The following is a 15,898-nucleotide window of genomic DNA, read 5'->3' on the forward strand; positions in this document are numbered from 1 at the left end:
TTTTTCCAAACATGAATTAAATGACTCGGCAGTGGCAGCTTTTCAGGAGATGGTATGTCACTTGAGGCCCCACATTATCTATAGTAATCATCATACGGGGTGACACTTCACTCAGCAAAATGTATCAGCTCCTGAAATGTTCAGACTTTTCATTGCTAAAGGTGACTTCCTGTTTCCCTGCACTGTATCAAGCCTTATTAATCTTCTAGCTCTTTCTCCCACTCCTGCACCATAGGAAGTTGGACCCTCTTTTCCCATATAGGTATCACTTAATGGTGCAGTGGTAAAGAATCTGCCTGCCAAAGCAGGAGATGCAGGAGACAAAGGTTCAATCCCTGGTCCGGGAAGATGCCCTGGAGAAGGAAATGGTAACCCACTCCAGCATTCTTGCCTGGGAAATTCCATGAACAGCAGAGCCTGGCAGGCTACAGTCCGTGGGGTTGCAAAGAGTCAAACACGACTGAGCATGCACACATACATATGGTATATTTAAGCACACAACTTAGCGATCTTTCCAAATCAGTGCTTATGCTGACCATTTGTCACTCCCAATCGTCTGCTGGAGAAAAAAAAAAAAACTCACTGTTTCCTGAATCTGGCTTCTTAAAGCCACCTGATATCTGCTCCTTGCTAGATTCAAGCCTAAAGCCTATTCTCAATAAGAAACAAAGGGAAAGATTTGCCAAAACCTTGATTTCTCCTTCCTGTGTAACGTATTCACAGATTCCGGGAATTATGGATGGACATTTTTCGGGGCCATTATTTTAACTGCCTCAGACCTTTTTCTGGTCCCCAAAGGTTCATGTCCATCCCATGTGCTAAAATCTGAACATCCCCCAAAGTCTAAGCCCCTGGCAGAAGGTAAATCATCTCTACATGGTGTGCTTTTCCATGTCTGGCTGTATGTATTTTTGGAAAAGGTCACTCCTGTCAATAGTAATAAAGGCAAGCAATATAAAATGTTATAGAGAGAAAAAGTAAGTTTCTTTACCATCCCAGATCTGTGTTCTTCTGGGTTCCTTTTTTTTTTTTCTTCCATACCGAGCAGTTTGTGGGATATTAGTTTCCTGACTAGGGATTGAACCCATGCCCCTGGCAGTGAAAGCATGAGTCCTGATCACTGGTCCACCAGGGAAGTACCCTGGGTTCTTTCCATAGAGGCATTGGTGGCTAGGTTTTTCTGTTTATCTTTTCAAAGATATTCTTTGTACAGAGAAATGTATGTTGATCATTTTACTACACACATTGTGTTCATCAAAATGCTCTTGATTTTTTTTTTAACTTAAATTCCTTTTTAAAGTTTTCATTTGAATTTTTTACTTACCGCCTTTCTGTACCTCCTGTGTGTTGTCAGAGTGCTTAGTATCTAAAGGCTGTCAAGTGAGAGGCACTTCACCAGAAAGAAAAAAGATAAAATCTGCTCCTTTTCATGACAAAAGACTTCTAAGGTAAATACAAGGAAAGATCACTACCTTTTCGCTGCAATGTTGAAATCTCTGTAGCGATGGTTTGTTTGAGAAACCCCAGTATGAACTCAAATTAGATCTGGTCTGTTTAGTGATTTGCTTTTGCTCTTTTGAAATTTTTACTGACCTTTGGAAGTCCTTCTGGGAAGCCCTATTTGATGAGCACGTTGTTTAACTTGATCTGTGCATGCTCCATGCCTTTTGAGATTACCAAGGCAGGAAATGTGCCTTCCATCAGTTTAGGGCTCATCAGTCAGAATAAATATGCTTCTGGGGGGAGGGGGTGGAATCTTTTTGCACTTGACATTCGCAGCATCTCAGATATTTTTAGTTCCCGTACATTTGTGCCCTCCGTGATTTATCATACTGCATGTTCCTGGAAGATACAGTCTATGTCTCTTTCCTTTCCCTCCTGGTTCCTCGCTGTCATGGTGGCTGATCTCATGAACAGCAGGTCTACATTTGAAGCCTTCTTTTTCCATCATAAACACCAGCAGTTCCAGATTAACCCATTTCCCAGGGACGGTACCCTTGGCTTTATTTGTTTATTTTAATTTTAATTTTTAATTGGAGGACAATTGGTTTACACTGTGGTGTTAGTTTCTGCTGCACAACAAATGTGAATTACCTGTTTGATATACGTATACATATATCCTCCCCCTGCTGAGCCTCACTCCCGCCTCCCCCATCCCACCCCTCTAGGCCATCACAGAGCACCAAGCTGAGTTCCCTGCGCTCTTCAGCATAGTCCCACTAGCGGTTTATTTTACACCTGGTAGTATACATATGTCAGTGCTGCTCTATCAATTCATCCCACCCTCCCCTTCCTGGCTATGTCCACGTGTTCATTCTCTACATCTGTGTCTCTGTTCTTGCCTTGCAAATAGATTCATCAATTCCATACTTCTAGCTTCCAGATATTTGAGTTAATATTGCTGTTGTTTAGTCACTAAGTCATGTCCAACTCTTTTGTGACCCCCACGGATTGTAGCCCATCAAACTCCTCTTGTCCATGGGATTTCCCAGGCAATAATACTGGAATGGATTACCATTTCCTCCTCCAGGGGTTCTTTCCAATCCGGGGATCAAACCTTCATCTCCTGCATTAGCAGGCAGATTCTTTACCACTGAGCCATGGGGAAACCTCATGCATTAACAGACAATATTTGTTTTTCTTTTTCTGACTGACTTTACTCTGTATGACATACATACACAGATATGTATGTCATATGTCATATGTATGTACATACATACATACTCTGTATGACATACACACATACATATGTCATACCCTGTATGACTGACTTTACTCTGTATGACATACATACATACATATGTCATACTCTGTATGACAGACTCATCCATATCACTACAATTGACTCAATTTCATTACTTTTGTGGCTGAGTAATATTCCATTATTATATATATGTATACATATACATATATATATATCACAACTTAAAAAAATTATTTTAATTGGAGGCTAATTACTTTACAGTATTGTGGTGGTTTTTGCCATACACTGACATGAATCAGCCATGGGTATACGTGTGTCCCTCCCATCCTGAAACCCCCTCACACCTCCCTCTCCATCCCATTCCTCTGGGTTGTCCCAGTGCACCAGCTCTGAGTGCCCTGTGTCAAACATTGAACCTGGACTGGCGATCTGTTTCGCATATGGTATATGTATATTACATGTATATTATATACATGTTTCAATGCTATTCTTTCTAATCATCCCACTCTCGCCTTCTCCCACAGAGTCCAAAAGTCTGTTCTTTACATCTGTCTCTTTTGTTGTCCTGCACATAAGGTCATCATTACCATCTTTCTAAATTCCATATATATGCGTTAATATACTATATTGGTATTTTTCTTTCTGACCTACTTTACTCTGTATAATAGGCTCCAGTTTCATCCACCTCATTAGAACTGACTCAACTGCGTTCTTTTTAATAGCTGAGTAATATTCCATTGTGTATATGTGCCACAGCTTTCTTTTTTTTTTATTTTTTATTTTTTTTAAATTTTTTAAAAATATTTTTAATTAGTTGGAGGCTAATTACTTCACAACATTTCAGTGGGGTTTGTCATACATTGACATGAATCAGCCTGCCACAGCTTTCTTATCCATTTATCTGCCAATGGACATCTAGGTTGCTTCCATGTCCAAGCTATTGTAAACAGTGCTGTGATGAACACTGGGGCATACGTGTCTCTTTCAATTCTGTTTTCCTCAGTGATATCACAACTTCTTTATCAATTCATCTATCAGTGGATACCTAGGTTGCTTTCACGTCCTAAATATTGTAAATAGTGCTGCAATGAACATTGGGGTACATGTGTCTTTTTGAATTATGGTTATACTTGACTTTGATAGATGGAGGCTAACAACATTTTTCATATGTTAAAATTTAAAGCATGTTGATTTAAAATGGCCTCGTCTCACATGATTAACCCCATGTCACGTTCACAATGGTGATAGCTATCCTATTCAGGAGAGTTAGATGTAATTGAACAAGCAACATGACATAGTCCATATACGGACTTTGGGAACTTTGGTTTTTTCTATCAATGCTTGGGGATAATTACTGAGAGGGTGTTTTAAAGGTAAACTGTTTTGTTAAGTGTCCCCTAATTTTGCAGGTAATGGAATTCCTTTTGGGATCATCTTTGGTGGAACTGATTTAAATGAAGATGTTAACCAGGGAGATAAAAACAAAGTGATGGGAAAAGTCCTTGAAGAAGCCAGGTAATACTTAAGAGAATTTCACAGGAGTTAAGCGTTTAACCCTTTTGGATGACCCTTTTGGATAACACAAAACAATGGAGTAAACCAGTAGTTTGGGAGGTTTATATCTTACCCTAAAAAACCAATTTCTTTCTTTCATTTTTTCATTCAGTCAGCACATGTTCATTTTACCAGGAATAGTCATTGTAAACAAGTTACTGGTCTTGAACAGTTCTTTGACTTGAGTTAATATTGGATGAATGTTCTTAGAATGTTTGTTGCGGTGGAAGAGAGAGAATTATTGCAAAGAGTGAATAAGGGTAAACTCAAGGTTTATTAGCACACAATTTAGGGTCAACTTTGCATCGGGTAGAATGCAAATGCCCAAGTAGAATGTTTTCATTTTTACAGTTTTATTGAGATATAATTGACATGCAGAACTGTATCTGTTTAAGGTGGTGGTTTCTTGCTAAGTCCTGTCTGACTCTTGTAGTCCTGTGGACCTTAACCTGCCAGGCTCTTCTGTCCATGGGATTTCCCAGGCAATAATACTAGAATGGGTTGTCATTTTCCTCTCCCAAGGATCTTCCCAACCCAGGAACTGAACCCAGCTTTCCTGCATTGCAGGCAACTTCTTTACTGACTGAGCCATCAGGGGTGAATGGCATAATGATTTGATTTGAAATGATTATCACAGCAAATTTAGTGAACATCCATCATCTCATATAGCTACAAATTTAATTAAATAGAAAAGAGATTTTTTTTTCCCCTTATGGTGAGATTTACTTAAATGCTTAAGATTTATTCTCTTAGTTCCTCAACCAGAGATGGAACCAGTGCCCCTTGCAGTGGGGAGCATGGAGTCCTAACCACTGGCCCACCAGGGAAGTTCCTGAAACTTTGTGCTCTTTGGCTAATGCCTTCCTGTTTCTCCCTCCCCTACCTTCTTTCATCTTACTCATGCTTCTTTGAGTTTGCCTATTTTAGATTCCACATATTGGTGGAGTCACCACCCCCCCCCATTTGTCCATCAACGTCTGGCTTGTTTCTCTGAGCCTAAGTATGCCCCAGGTTCATCCATGTTGTTGCAGACGGCCGTATGTTCTCCTTCCTAGAGGCCGAATGGTATTCTACTGTATGTGCATGCCACGTTTTCTTTTCTTTTTTAAAAAATTTTATTTATTTATTTTTGGCTGCTCTGGGTCTTCCTGGCTGCACACAGGCTTTCTCTAGTTGGGGCGAGCAGAAGCTACTTTCTGTTACAGTATGTGGACTCAGTGGTTAGAGCGCATGGGCTTTGTTGCTCTGTGGCATGTGGGATCTTGCCCCACCAGGGATCCAACCCCTGTCCCCTGCATTGGCAGGTGGATTCTTCCCTGGACCACGAGGGAAGTCACATGCTACATTTTATGTATCCATTTGTCTATTGATGTGTATTTAGGTTGTTTCCATGTCCCCAGTATGTGGCCAGCCTTGGATTTTTTGTGGCTCATCTGTAACTCTTCTGTGGCTAAGGAACTGTGGTTAGGGAATCCTGGCCTCTTCAAAAATAATTGTCCCATTTCTGATCCATACCAAGGACAGAACTCCAAGTTCTATTGTACAGCATAGTTCAGTTCAGTTCAGTTCATTTGCTCAGTCGTGTCCGACTCTTTGCGACCCCATGGACTGCAGCATGCCAGGCTTCCCTGTACATCACCAACTCCCAGAGTTTACTCAAACTCATGTCCATTGAGTCAGTGATGCCGTCCAACCATCTCATCCTCTGTTGTCCCCTTCTCCTCCTGCCTTCAATCTTTCCCAGCATCAGTGTCTTTTCCAATGAGTCAGTTCTTCGCATCAGGTGGCCAAAGTATTGGAGTTTCAGCTTTAGCATCAGTCCTTCCAATGAGTATTCAGGACTGATTGCCTTTAGGATGGACTGGGTGGATCTCCTTGCTGTTCAAGAGACTCTCAAGAGTCTTCTCCAACACCACAGTTCAAAAGCAACAGTTCTTTGGTGCTCAGCTTTCTTTATAGTTTAACTCTCATATCCATGCATGACTGCTGGAAAAACCATAGCCTTGACTAGATGGACCTTTGTTGGCAAAATAATGTCTCTGCTTTTTAATATGCTGTCTAAGTTGGTTATAACTTTTCTTCCAAGGAGCAAGCGTCTTTTAATTTCATGGCTGCACTCACCATCTGCAGTAATTTTGGAGCCCCCCCAAATAAAGTCTGTCACTGTTTCCACTGTTTCCCCATCTATTTGCCATGAAGTGATGGGACCAGATGCCATGATCTTCATTTTCTGAATGTTGAGTTTGAAGCCAACTTTTTCACTCTCTTCTTTCACTTTCATCAAGAGGCTCTTTAGTTCTTCACTTTCTGCCATAAGGGTGGTGTCATCTGCATATCTGAGGTTATTGATATTTCTCCCGGTAGTCTTGATTCCAGCTTGTGCTTCATCCAGTCCAGCATTTTGCATGATGTACTCTGCATATAAGTTAAATAAGCAGGGTGACAATATACAGCCTGACATACTCCTTTCCCAATTTGGAACCAGTCTGTTGTTCCATGTCCAGTTCTAACTGTTGCTTCTTGACCTGCATACAGATTTCTCAGGAGGCAGGTCAGGTGGTCTGGTATTCCCATCTTTTTAAGAGTTTTCCACAGTTTGTTGTGGTCCACATAGTCAAAGGCTTTGGCATAGTCAATAACGCAGAAATAGACGTTTTTCTGGAACTCTCTTGCTTTTTTGATGATCCAGTGGATGTTGGCAACTTGATCTCTGGTTCCTCTGCCTTTTCTAAAATGAACTTGAACATCTGGAAGTTCATGGTTCATGTACTGTTGAAACTTGGCGCCCCCAGTGTCTTTTGGTTAAGATACGTGTCAGTCTTGCTCCTTAAAACTAGGGTCACAGTTGGATGTAGTTGCGTTGCAGGACCCAACTTCTTCCTGAAGACTTCCTGGAAACAAATGTGGCAATACAACCTTTTTTAACATAAGGAGTACCCTCTGTGTTTGTGTGTGTGTTTTACAATAAATAAAGGCATGAAAACAGTGCTAGCTCGCCTTGAAAGGTGATGTATCTCTGTAAGTTTTCTTCTTGTTGTTGTTTTTACACCCTAAAATTTTAATGTCTTTAGAGTCCTTCAGTCTGTAATGCATTGTCTTTTAGAAGGAAAATCATTCTTCTTGGGAGAAACAGTATGGAATGAATCATCTTATGATATTAGCATTATTCATTGTGTTAGTACTAAAACACACATTGATTTTTATTTGGGAGCTATTGATTGAAGTTAGTGGGCAGGGAAGTTGCATGAATCATAGATTTTTTGTCTGACACGATACAGCACAGTTTTCTATAGTACAAAGTATTGAACTTGTCTAGCTTTATGACAGGTGTTTATGTGAATACTTACATTTTTTCTATAAGGTATACTTTTCAACTTTTAAATTTTATTTATTGATTGGCCTTGCCATGCAACAAACAAGATCTTAATTGCTAGACCAGGGATCAAACCTGTACCCTCTGCAGTGGAAGCTCGGAGTCCTAACCACTGGGCCACCAGGAAATTCCCTCAACTTTTTTAGTATTTAAAACTCTTTTTCCAAGAGACACAGTTGTACAGAACAGACTTTTGGACTCTGTGGGAGAAGGCAAGGGTGGGATGTTTCGAGAGAACAGCATCGAAACATGTATATTATCTAGGGTGAAACAGATCACCAGCCCAGGCTGGATGCATGAGACAAGTGCTCGGGCCTGGTGCACTGGGAAGACCCAGAGGAATTGGGTGGAGAGGGAGGTGGGAGGGGGGATCGGGATGGGGAATACTTGTAAATCCATGGCTGATTCATGTCAATGTATGACAAAAACCACTACAATATTGTAAAGTAATTAGCCTCCAACTAATAAGAATAAATGACAAAAAATAATAAAAGCACATTATAAAACAGCAGAAAAAATAAAATAAAACTCTTTTTCCTGTATGGTATAGTATGCGAACTTATTTTAGCACCCACTTTTTTGGCTTCTGAACACTGTAATAAGTATTTGGTAGTTATAAATACGAAAATTAAATAAGGAGTATTTGAAACTAGTGAAAATTGCTTAGTGAAGGCTCATCCAGGTGCCTATTAGAAAAACTTAACCTTGCAAGAAAATGCAGTTGTTTGTATGGAATGAACTGCCTCATAAATACTTCCACGATTATGAAATCTATAGCACATTAGTAGGTTAAACCACACGAAATTACTGTTTTGTAGGTCAAAAATGGTTGAATGCCAGTAATTTCATATGGCTTTTGAGCTACTTAGTGTTACTGAAGATGTTTTTGACAAACAGAATTCTTTGTCAATGTAAATATGTTTTGAAATGGCAGTATTCAAAAAAAGTGCAAAAGTGGTAGTTTTTACATTTTTCCTAAGATATGTGTTTCTGTTTATGGTTACCTCAGATAGTATTTCTTTTATTTTTTACTCAAGTATAGTTGGTTTCCAATGTTGTGTTAATTTCTGCTGTAAAGCAAAGTGATTCAGTTATACACATGTACATCCTTTTTAATATTCTTTTCTGGTATAGATTATCACAGAATACTGAATATAGTTCCCTGTGCCATACAGGAGGACTTTATTGTTTATCCATTTTATATATGATAGTCTGTATCTGCTAAGCCCAACCTCCCCATCCATCCCTCCCCCTTGGCAACCACAAGTCCGTTCTCTATGCCCCTGAGTCTGTTTCTGTTTCATAGATAAGTTCATTTCTGTCAAATCTTAGATTCCACATAAAAGTGATATTACATATTTGCCTTTCTCTGTCCGACTGACTTCACTTAGTATGATAATCTCCAGGCCTATCCATGTTGTTGCAAATGACGTTATTTCATTCTTTTTTGTGGCCAAGTAATATTCCAATATATGTATGTACCACATTTTCATTATCCATTCATCTGTTGATGGATGTGTAGGTTGTCTCCATGTCTTGCCTATTGTAAATAGTCAAAATGAGGAAATAACCCACTCCAGTATTCTTGCCTGGAGAATCCTATGGCTAGGGAAGCCTTGCAGCCTACAGTTCATAGAGTTGCACAGAGTCAGACATGACAGAAGTGACTTAGCACATGTTATTTTAAATGTCTTTTTCTTCTGAGGATCTTTGGGCTAGGAACTCTTTTAAAAGGTTATTTGTTAGGTGAGTGTAAAGCCAGGGCTACTGTTTCTAAATAAGGGGCCACAATAAAGACTGTTATCTGCAGCTCTGAAATAAATGACATGTCTGGCAAGTTAATTCCAGTTGACCCTCCTGACTCCTGGAACATTTTCCCATGCACCTTTGATGAAAACCCTCCCAAGAATCTCATCCTTCCCTGTTGTCTTAAATATGCTGTAGCTCCTACTGATGCCTCATCCTGGGTGTTGAATGAGCAGGATGTGATGGTGGGGACCATTATGTAGGTAGGAACAGTCACCGTCAGCCTCCGGGCTATGATGCACAGAGTCCGCTCTGCACACTTCGGACATTTTTCGTTTCTTTTCTCCCTCTCTCCACTCTTTTCTCACCCTTACCTGTTTCCTGTTGGAATTTAGGGCAACACTGTTCGTTCTCTTGCTTAATCATTCATTCAGCCGGCAGATATTTTTGCCTTCTGGGTGCCAGACGCTCCAAGGGGCTGGGGCGGTGGATGTGAGCAGAGCAGTGTTCCATCACATGTGGAGCTGACTTTCTCACAGGAAGGGAGAGCGTCAGGCTTGCCAAAATGAGTGGATTTCCCTTTCCACAAAAGCCTGAGGACTGCACTTGTGCATGTATTCATCAATGCTCTTATGGGATACAATGCAGTCTTAGCGTCACTGACCTCGTTCTCTGTTCAATGGCTCTTCTCGGTTCTTGGGATCTTTTCTTTTTTGACAGTGTGAGGCTGTCACTTGCCATGTGGGGTGCCCTAACATCTTGCAGACGTTCTGGTAGTTGTGTGACTACTAGTGGAAAATAATATTAGCAGATGTGAAATGAACTAGGGACCCGGAAGTGTGGCAGGCAAGATGTTCTTTGTTTGGTTCTTAAGTTTCTCATTTTTGCAGTTTTTCCACCATTGAAGGTTTCTACACTCCTTGTAACTGCTGTTTAGCTGCTTGTCTCTCCTTTTTATCCTCATTTTTTAAAAAAAAAGTTGATGGCCTTAGAATACAGTTGATTTTATCTTTTCGTCAATGTTTGCGGGGGGCATAGAGAACATCTCCCTGGATTCTCCAATGCCTACTGGACTCAGATGCAAGATTTAATGTGGTCTGGTCCTCTTCGCTCATGTTTAACATACACAAAGGGAAGGATTCCATATTTCTCCCTTAAGTAAGGGGCATGCGATTGGCTATGTCTGGGATCGGTTGCTGGTTGTAAAAGTGGGAGGGGAGAAGGGAAGGCTTGGAGAAGACACAGACAGGGGAATACAAGCTCCCCTTTCTGGGTCATGCCACAGGGGAAGAATCACATAATAATGACTGTTTTTGTTGACTATGCTGTGTGTGCAGCTTGCAGGGCTTTAATTTTCCAATCAGGGATTGTATCTGGGTCCTGACCACAGAAGCACCAAGTTCTAACCACTCAACTGCCAGGGAATTCCCTATTAATGGCTCTTTGCTGCAACATTTTTTACTGTGCTGTTTTGTATAATAATGATTTTCTATTTTTACCACTCCTACACTGGTTAATTGGAATTCTACTACAAGGAAGGGTTGTCTGTTTGACCCTAGTTACTTGTTAAATTATTTATGCAGTTACATCAACATGGACTCATGGCTATTTATTTTATTTTATTGGGTTGGCCAAAAAGTTTGTCTGGGTTTTTTCGTGCCATCTTACAGAATAAATTTTTTAAAATAAATTTATTTATTTTAATTGGAGGCTAATTACTTTACAAGATTGTAGTGGTTTTGCCATACACTGACATGAATCTGCCATGGGTGTACATGTGTTCCCCATCCTGAACCCCCCTCCCACCTCCCTCCCCATCCCATCCCTCTGGGTCATCCCAGTGCACCAGCCCTGAGCACTTGTCTCATGCATCCAACCTAGACTGGCAATCTGTTTCACACTTGATAATATATATGTTTCAATGCCATTCTCCTAAGTCATCCCATCCTCACCCTCTCCCACAGAGTCCAAAAGACTGTTCTATATGTCTGTGTCTCTTTTGCTGTCTCGCATATAGGGTTGTCGTTACCATCTTTCTAAATTCCGTATATATGTGTTAGTATACTGTATTGGTATTTTCCTTTCTGGCTTACTTCACTCTTACAGAATGAATTTTTGGCCAACTCAATATTTGACTCTGTAGCTCCTATTACTTTTTTTGGTGCCCAAATCACCCCAGCTATGGCCATCGGAGATATTTTGAGTTGACTTCTGCATCCTCTCGACGAGCCCTCTCTATATTTTGAACTCTCTTACTTTCTGGCTCCATACCTGGTTCATTCTGTGGGTACCCAGTCCTTCTTCTGGAAACACGCAACTCTCAGTGAGTGGGGACATTCACATTCTTTGTCCATGAACATTCAATAAATCTTGAGCACTTCAGCCTAGTCTTCCTTTAGCAAAGTCAGTGAACCACATATCCTGCCCCTGAATATTAAGAAGCTCCTTGCTTCTCTCATCCATCTTGCTTTCTATCGTTATCTCTGCTTCTCTCTCCTTCCATAAAGGAGCAAGAAAAATAGGAAGCTTTGAGCTTCATTTGTTTATTTCCTGCCCACACAACTTCTTTTTTTGGATGTGAGTGGAGATGAGACCTAATAGCCAACGACCATGACTAATAAAGATTGATTGCGCTGTAAATTCCACTTCTCACCTGTCTCTCACCATTTGTTCCAGAGCGCTGTTTCTCAGTTATGTTAATTAGATTCTGCCCTAATTGTTATCATTCTTTTTGTTCACTTTCCTAGATTTGCTGTCGCTTTCACGGAGTCGATGAAGGAAATGGCACAAAGACAGTGGGTAGGTGTTCCTTTCGTGTTTTGATTTGGGCAGTGCTGGCGAAGTTGCAGGATTGGAGAACAGGAAGGCAGTTTTATTAAAGATCTGACAAACTTCCTATCGGCACTGCCCGTCCGTGGAGGCCATCATGGTGTATTATATTTCTCATATATTGACTTTTTTTTTTTTAATTTGCGTAGGTACTCTTAAACCTTCACTGATTTTTTTTTTCTGATGTTCTAATTGAGTAGCAAAAATAGCCCAATACCCAGTTTTCATGCTTTGTCAGTTCTTCTTTTGTGTGCTCAGATGCGATGGTTTACAAATCACACTGTAAATGTTGCAGCATCCTCATACACATTGAGAAAATCTGATTGCACAAGTAGCCCCTTAGGTGGCACCTGGAGTTTCCTAGGCTGGGCTCTTATTTGATGAGCATTAACAAGCAGAGGGCTTTGTCGCTCTGCAAGTTAATGCCCTTATTGACTTTCTGAATTCATTACAACTTAGGGGACAGGTGAGAGGAGCTGGCAGGGGTCTAAATCCTCTGTAGAGCCCTGGTGGAGCCAGTGTATGCAAAACTAGAGAAAAAAGCCAGCCAAAATGCCGCTTTCCTTGGGTGGACCGTAGGCACGAGGCTGTTTTCTCAGGTGGTGAACCCCTGCAGTGTGCCTGGGCCACCAGGATTGCTGGCCCCTGGGCTTTGCCAGCCAATCATTGTGCACAACACTTACACCCTTGTCATCTGGAGGCATTATTCCTGTCGGTGGCATTTTGCTGGCTATGTGCATTCTTTATCTATAGGATTTCAACTCATAAAACCTTATGCTTGGAAACGGCTACAATGCAACAAGGGCAAACACAGTCTTTTGTGGGAATGGTGGTCCTTTACCAAAGCCCAGAGTACCGCATGCACTTGAAGATCCCCTGCAGCCAGAGTGGGGAGAGTCTTTTTTTTCTTCTTCTCCACCTCAAACCCCCCAGGCAGAGAATCCGAGGGGGCATTTTTCAGCGCAATGTAATGAATGAAAAATAGCAAGCTTCCTGGCTGCTAGTTGCATGTCTGTATCAGTTTGACTATTCATCGGCCTTACAGCAGTGATATACCAGTGGTTCTCAAAGGGCTTTCCCCGGGACTCTCTCAGGATCTCTACAGAGTCAAACCGATTTCCTTCATAATGCTCAGACTTTATCAGAGGCATGATGAAAGGCAAAAACCTTTTTCACCATGTGGAGAGCACAGGTGAGGAAAACACTGATGCCTTCATCCTCATGAAGGCAGGGGTACCCATGGATTATTCACCACCACCCACTTATAGTTAAAAAACAAGAGCCAGTTTCGCTTAAGAATGTCCTCGATGAAGCGTAAAAATTATTGATTTTCTCAAATATTAACCTTGGAATACATTTTTAAAAATGTTTTGTGTGATGACACGGGAAGTATACATCAGCTCTTTCTGCTGGGTCTGAGTGAAGGATGGGGTTATCTTGAGCAAAAGCCCTGGTGGGATGTTGGGGTTGTAGACTGAACCAGTTACTTCTTCATAGGATTTTTTTTTTTTTAATCTGAAAGACTGGTAGTCAAATTATGTTTCCTCAGACTTGGGCATCTGGCAGTCATTTAGTCATTTCCTTAAAAATAAGATAATTGAGTGAAGTCGCTTCCAGAAAAATAATGAGTAGTATTTATTGCCAGTGATACCATTTGAATTTTCAAGCAAAAATTAGAATTTGATAGAAAATCCCAGGACAGAAGAGCCTGGCGGGCTATAGACCTCGGGATGGCAAAGTGTTGGCAGTAACTGAGAGGCTGAGCACCCACACAAACTGCCAAGAGGCAGACCGCTTCCCTGTGCAGCCTTTCTGGATGAGATCAGTGGTCATGTTAACAAATGAGACTTTTTTTTTTGGATGCTGTTTAATGAAATGGTTCCATGTTAGGAAGACCTCTGTCACTCAGTCAATCAATATTTTTCAAAAGACGAATAGGTGGCACTACAGAACGATACATAGATAACAGAACCATCAAAGTGCAAGATAGACCTTGGATTTTAATGTATCAGAATGTGATGTAATTTCAGGTTCCGTCTTGCAACTCACATTTGAGAAATAACCATTTGTTGCATTTTGGTGCCATCATTTCAGTCGCTCAGTCGTGTCTGACTCTTTGTGACCCCATGGACTGCCGCATGCCAGTGGACTTCCCCATGGACTTCCCTGTCCATCACCAACTCCCAGAGCTTGCTCAAACTCATGTCCATCGAGTCAGTGATGCCATCCAACCATCTCATCCTCTGTCGTCCCCTTCTCCTCCTGCCTTCAATCTTTCCCAGCATCCAGGTCTTTTCCAATGAGTCAGTTCTTTGCATCAGGTGGCCAGAGTATTGGAGATTCAGCTTGAGCATCAGTCCTTCCAATGAATATTCAGGACTGATTGCCTTTAGGATGGACTGGTTGGATCTCCTTGTAGTCTAAGGGACTCTCAAGAGTCTTCTCCAGTACCGCAGTTCAAAAACATCAATTCTTCAGTGCTCAGCTTTCTTATAGTCCAACTCTCACATCCATACATGGTTACTGGAAAAACCACAGCTTTGACTAAACAGACCTTTGTCAGCAAAATAATGTCTCTGCTTTTTAATATGCTGTCTAGGTTGATCATAGCTTTTCTTCCAAAGAGCAAGTGTTTGGTGTCATATCCAAGAATAAAACCCATAATGATCTGAAAAAGGCTCAGGAAAGGCTCAGATTAAAATACTCCTCCCCATTTCAACTACCTATCAGCAGGAAGCAGAATTTTCTTTCTATACTTCAGCCTAAACAACATATGGAAGCAGATTGAATAGAGTAGCAAATATGAGACTCCAGCTGTCTGGAGTCCTTTCCCTCTTAAGCTTCCCTTCCATCCTACCCTCCCACCCCTGTAGGTCATCACAGAGCACCAGACTGGGATCCCTTAACTTCTTAATTTAAATGGCACCTTTGTCTGTAAAATCTATGTGTCTCCAAGATTGGCAGAGATCTGTTCACTGCTCTGTCAGTGATAGTTTCAGGTGCACACAGAGTGACCATTCCATTTACCTGAGCTTATGTGCCATTTACCTGCAAATACGGTTTTTCCAGTAGTCGTGTGTGGATGTGAGAATTAGACTATAAAGAAAGCTGAGTGCAGAAGAATTGATGCTTTTGAACTGTGGTGTTGGAGAAGACTCTTGAGAGTCCCTTGGACTATAAGGAGATCAAACCAGTCCATCCTAAAGAAAATCAACTCTGCATATTCATTGGAAGGACTGATGCTGAAGCTGAAACTCCAATATTTTGGCCACCTGATGCGAAGAGCTGACTCATTTGAAAAGACCCTGATGTTAGGAAAGATTAAAGGCAGGAGGAGAAGGGGACGACAGAGGATGAAATGGTTAGATGGCATCACCTACTTAACGGACATGAGTTTGAGTAAACTCCAAGAGTTGGTGATGGACAGGAAGGCCTGGCGTGCTGCGATTGATGGGGTCACAAGGAGTCAGACACGATTGAGCTACTGAACTGAACTGAACTGAACCTGCAAATATTCCTTGGGTAAAAGCCTTTTTTTTTTTTTTTTAACATAAGCTGCCTGTTATGGATCCACTTGTTGGCAGGAAGATCATAGTGTGTAAGGAAGAATAAAAAGGGCCTCAGGGATGTTAACATTTTATGAATAAGTTGGAAGAACTTGAGTCAGGGAGTTTAGATGAGGAAAGGGAGGG

At 41.1% G+C, this 15,898-nt stretch overlaps 1 protein-coding gene across 3 annotated transcripts in view; it reads left to right on the forward strand.

The window, feature by feature from the left end:
- Positions 1 to 15,898, forward strand: part of GLT1D1 (glycosyltransferase 1 domain containing 1) — a 111,363-nt gene that overhangs the window by 21,373 nt on the left and 74,092 nt on the right. For all 3 annotated transcript variants that reach the window (XM_043902100.1, XM_043902101.1, XM_043902102.1), the window contains exons 3-4: positions 4,114 to 4,219; positions 12,125 to 12,176. In XM_043902100.1, coding sequence (XP_043758035.1) covers positions 4,114 to 4,219; positions 12,125 to 12,176 — 158 coding nt within the window. The remainder of the gene's footprint in view (positions 1 to 4,113; positions 4,220 to 12,124; positions 12,177 to 15,898) is intronic.

This window comes from Cervus elaphus, chromosome 5 (genome assembly GCF_910594005.1).
Source record: "Cervus elaphus chromosome 5, mCerEla1.1, whole genome shotgun sequence".
NCBI classification, from domain to species: domain Eukaryota; kingdom Metazoa; phylum Chordata; class Mammalia; order Artiodactyla; family Cervidae; genus Cervus; species Cervus elaphus.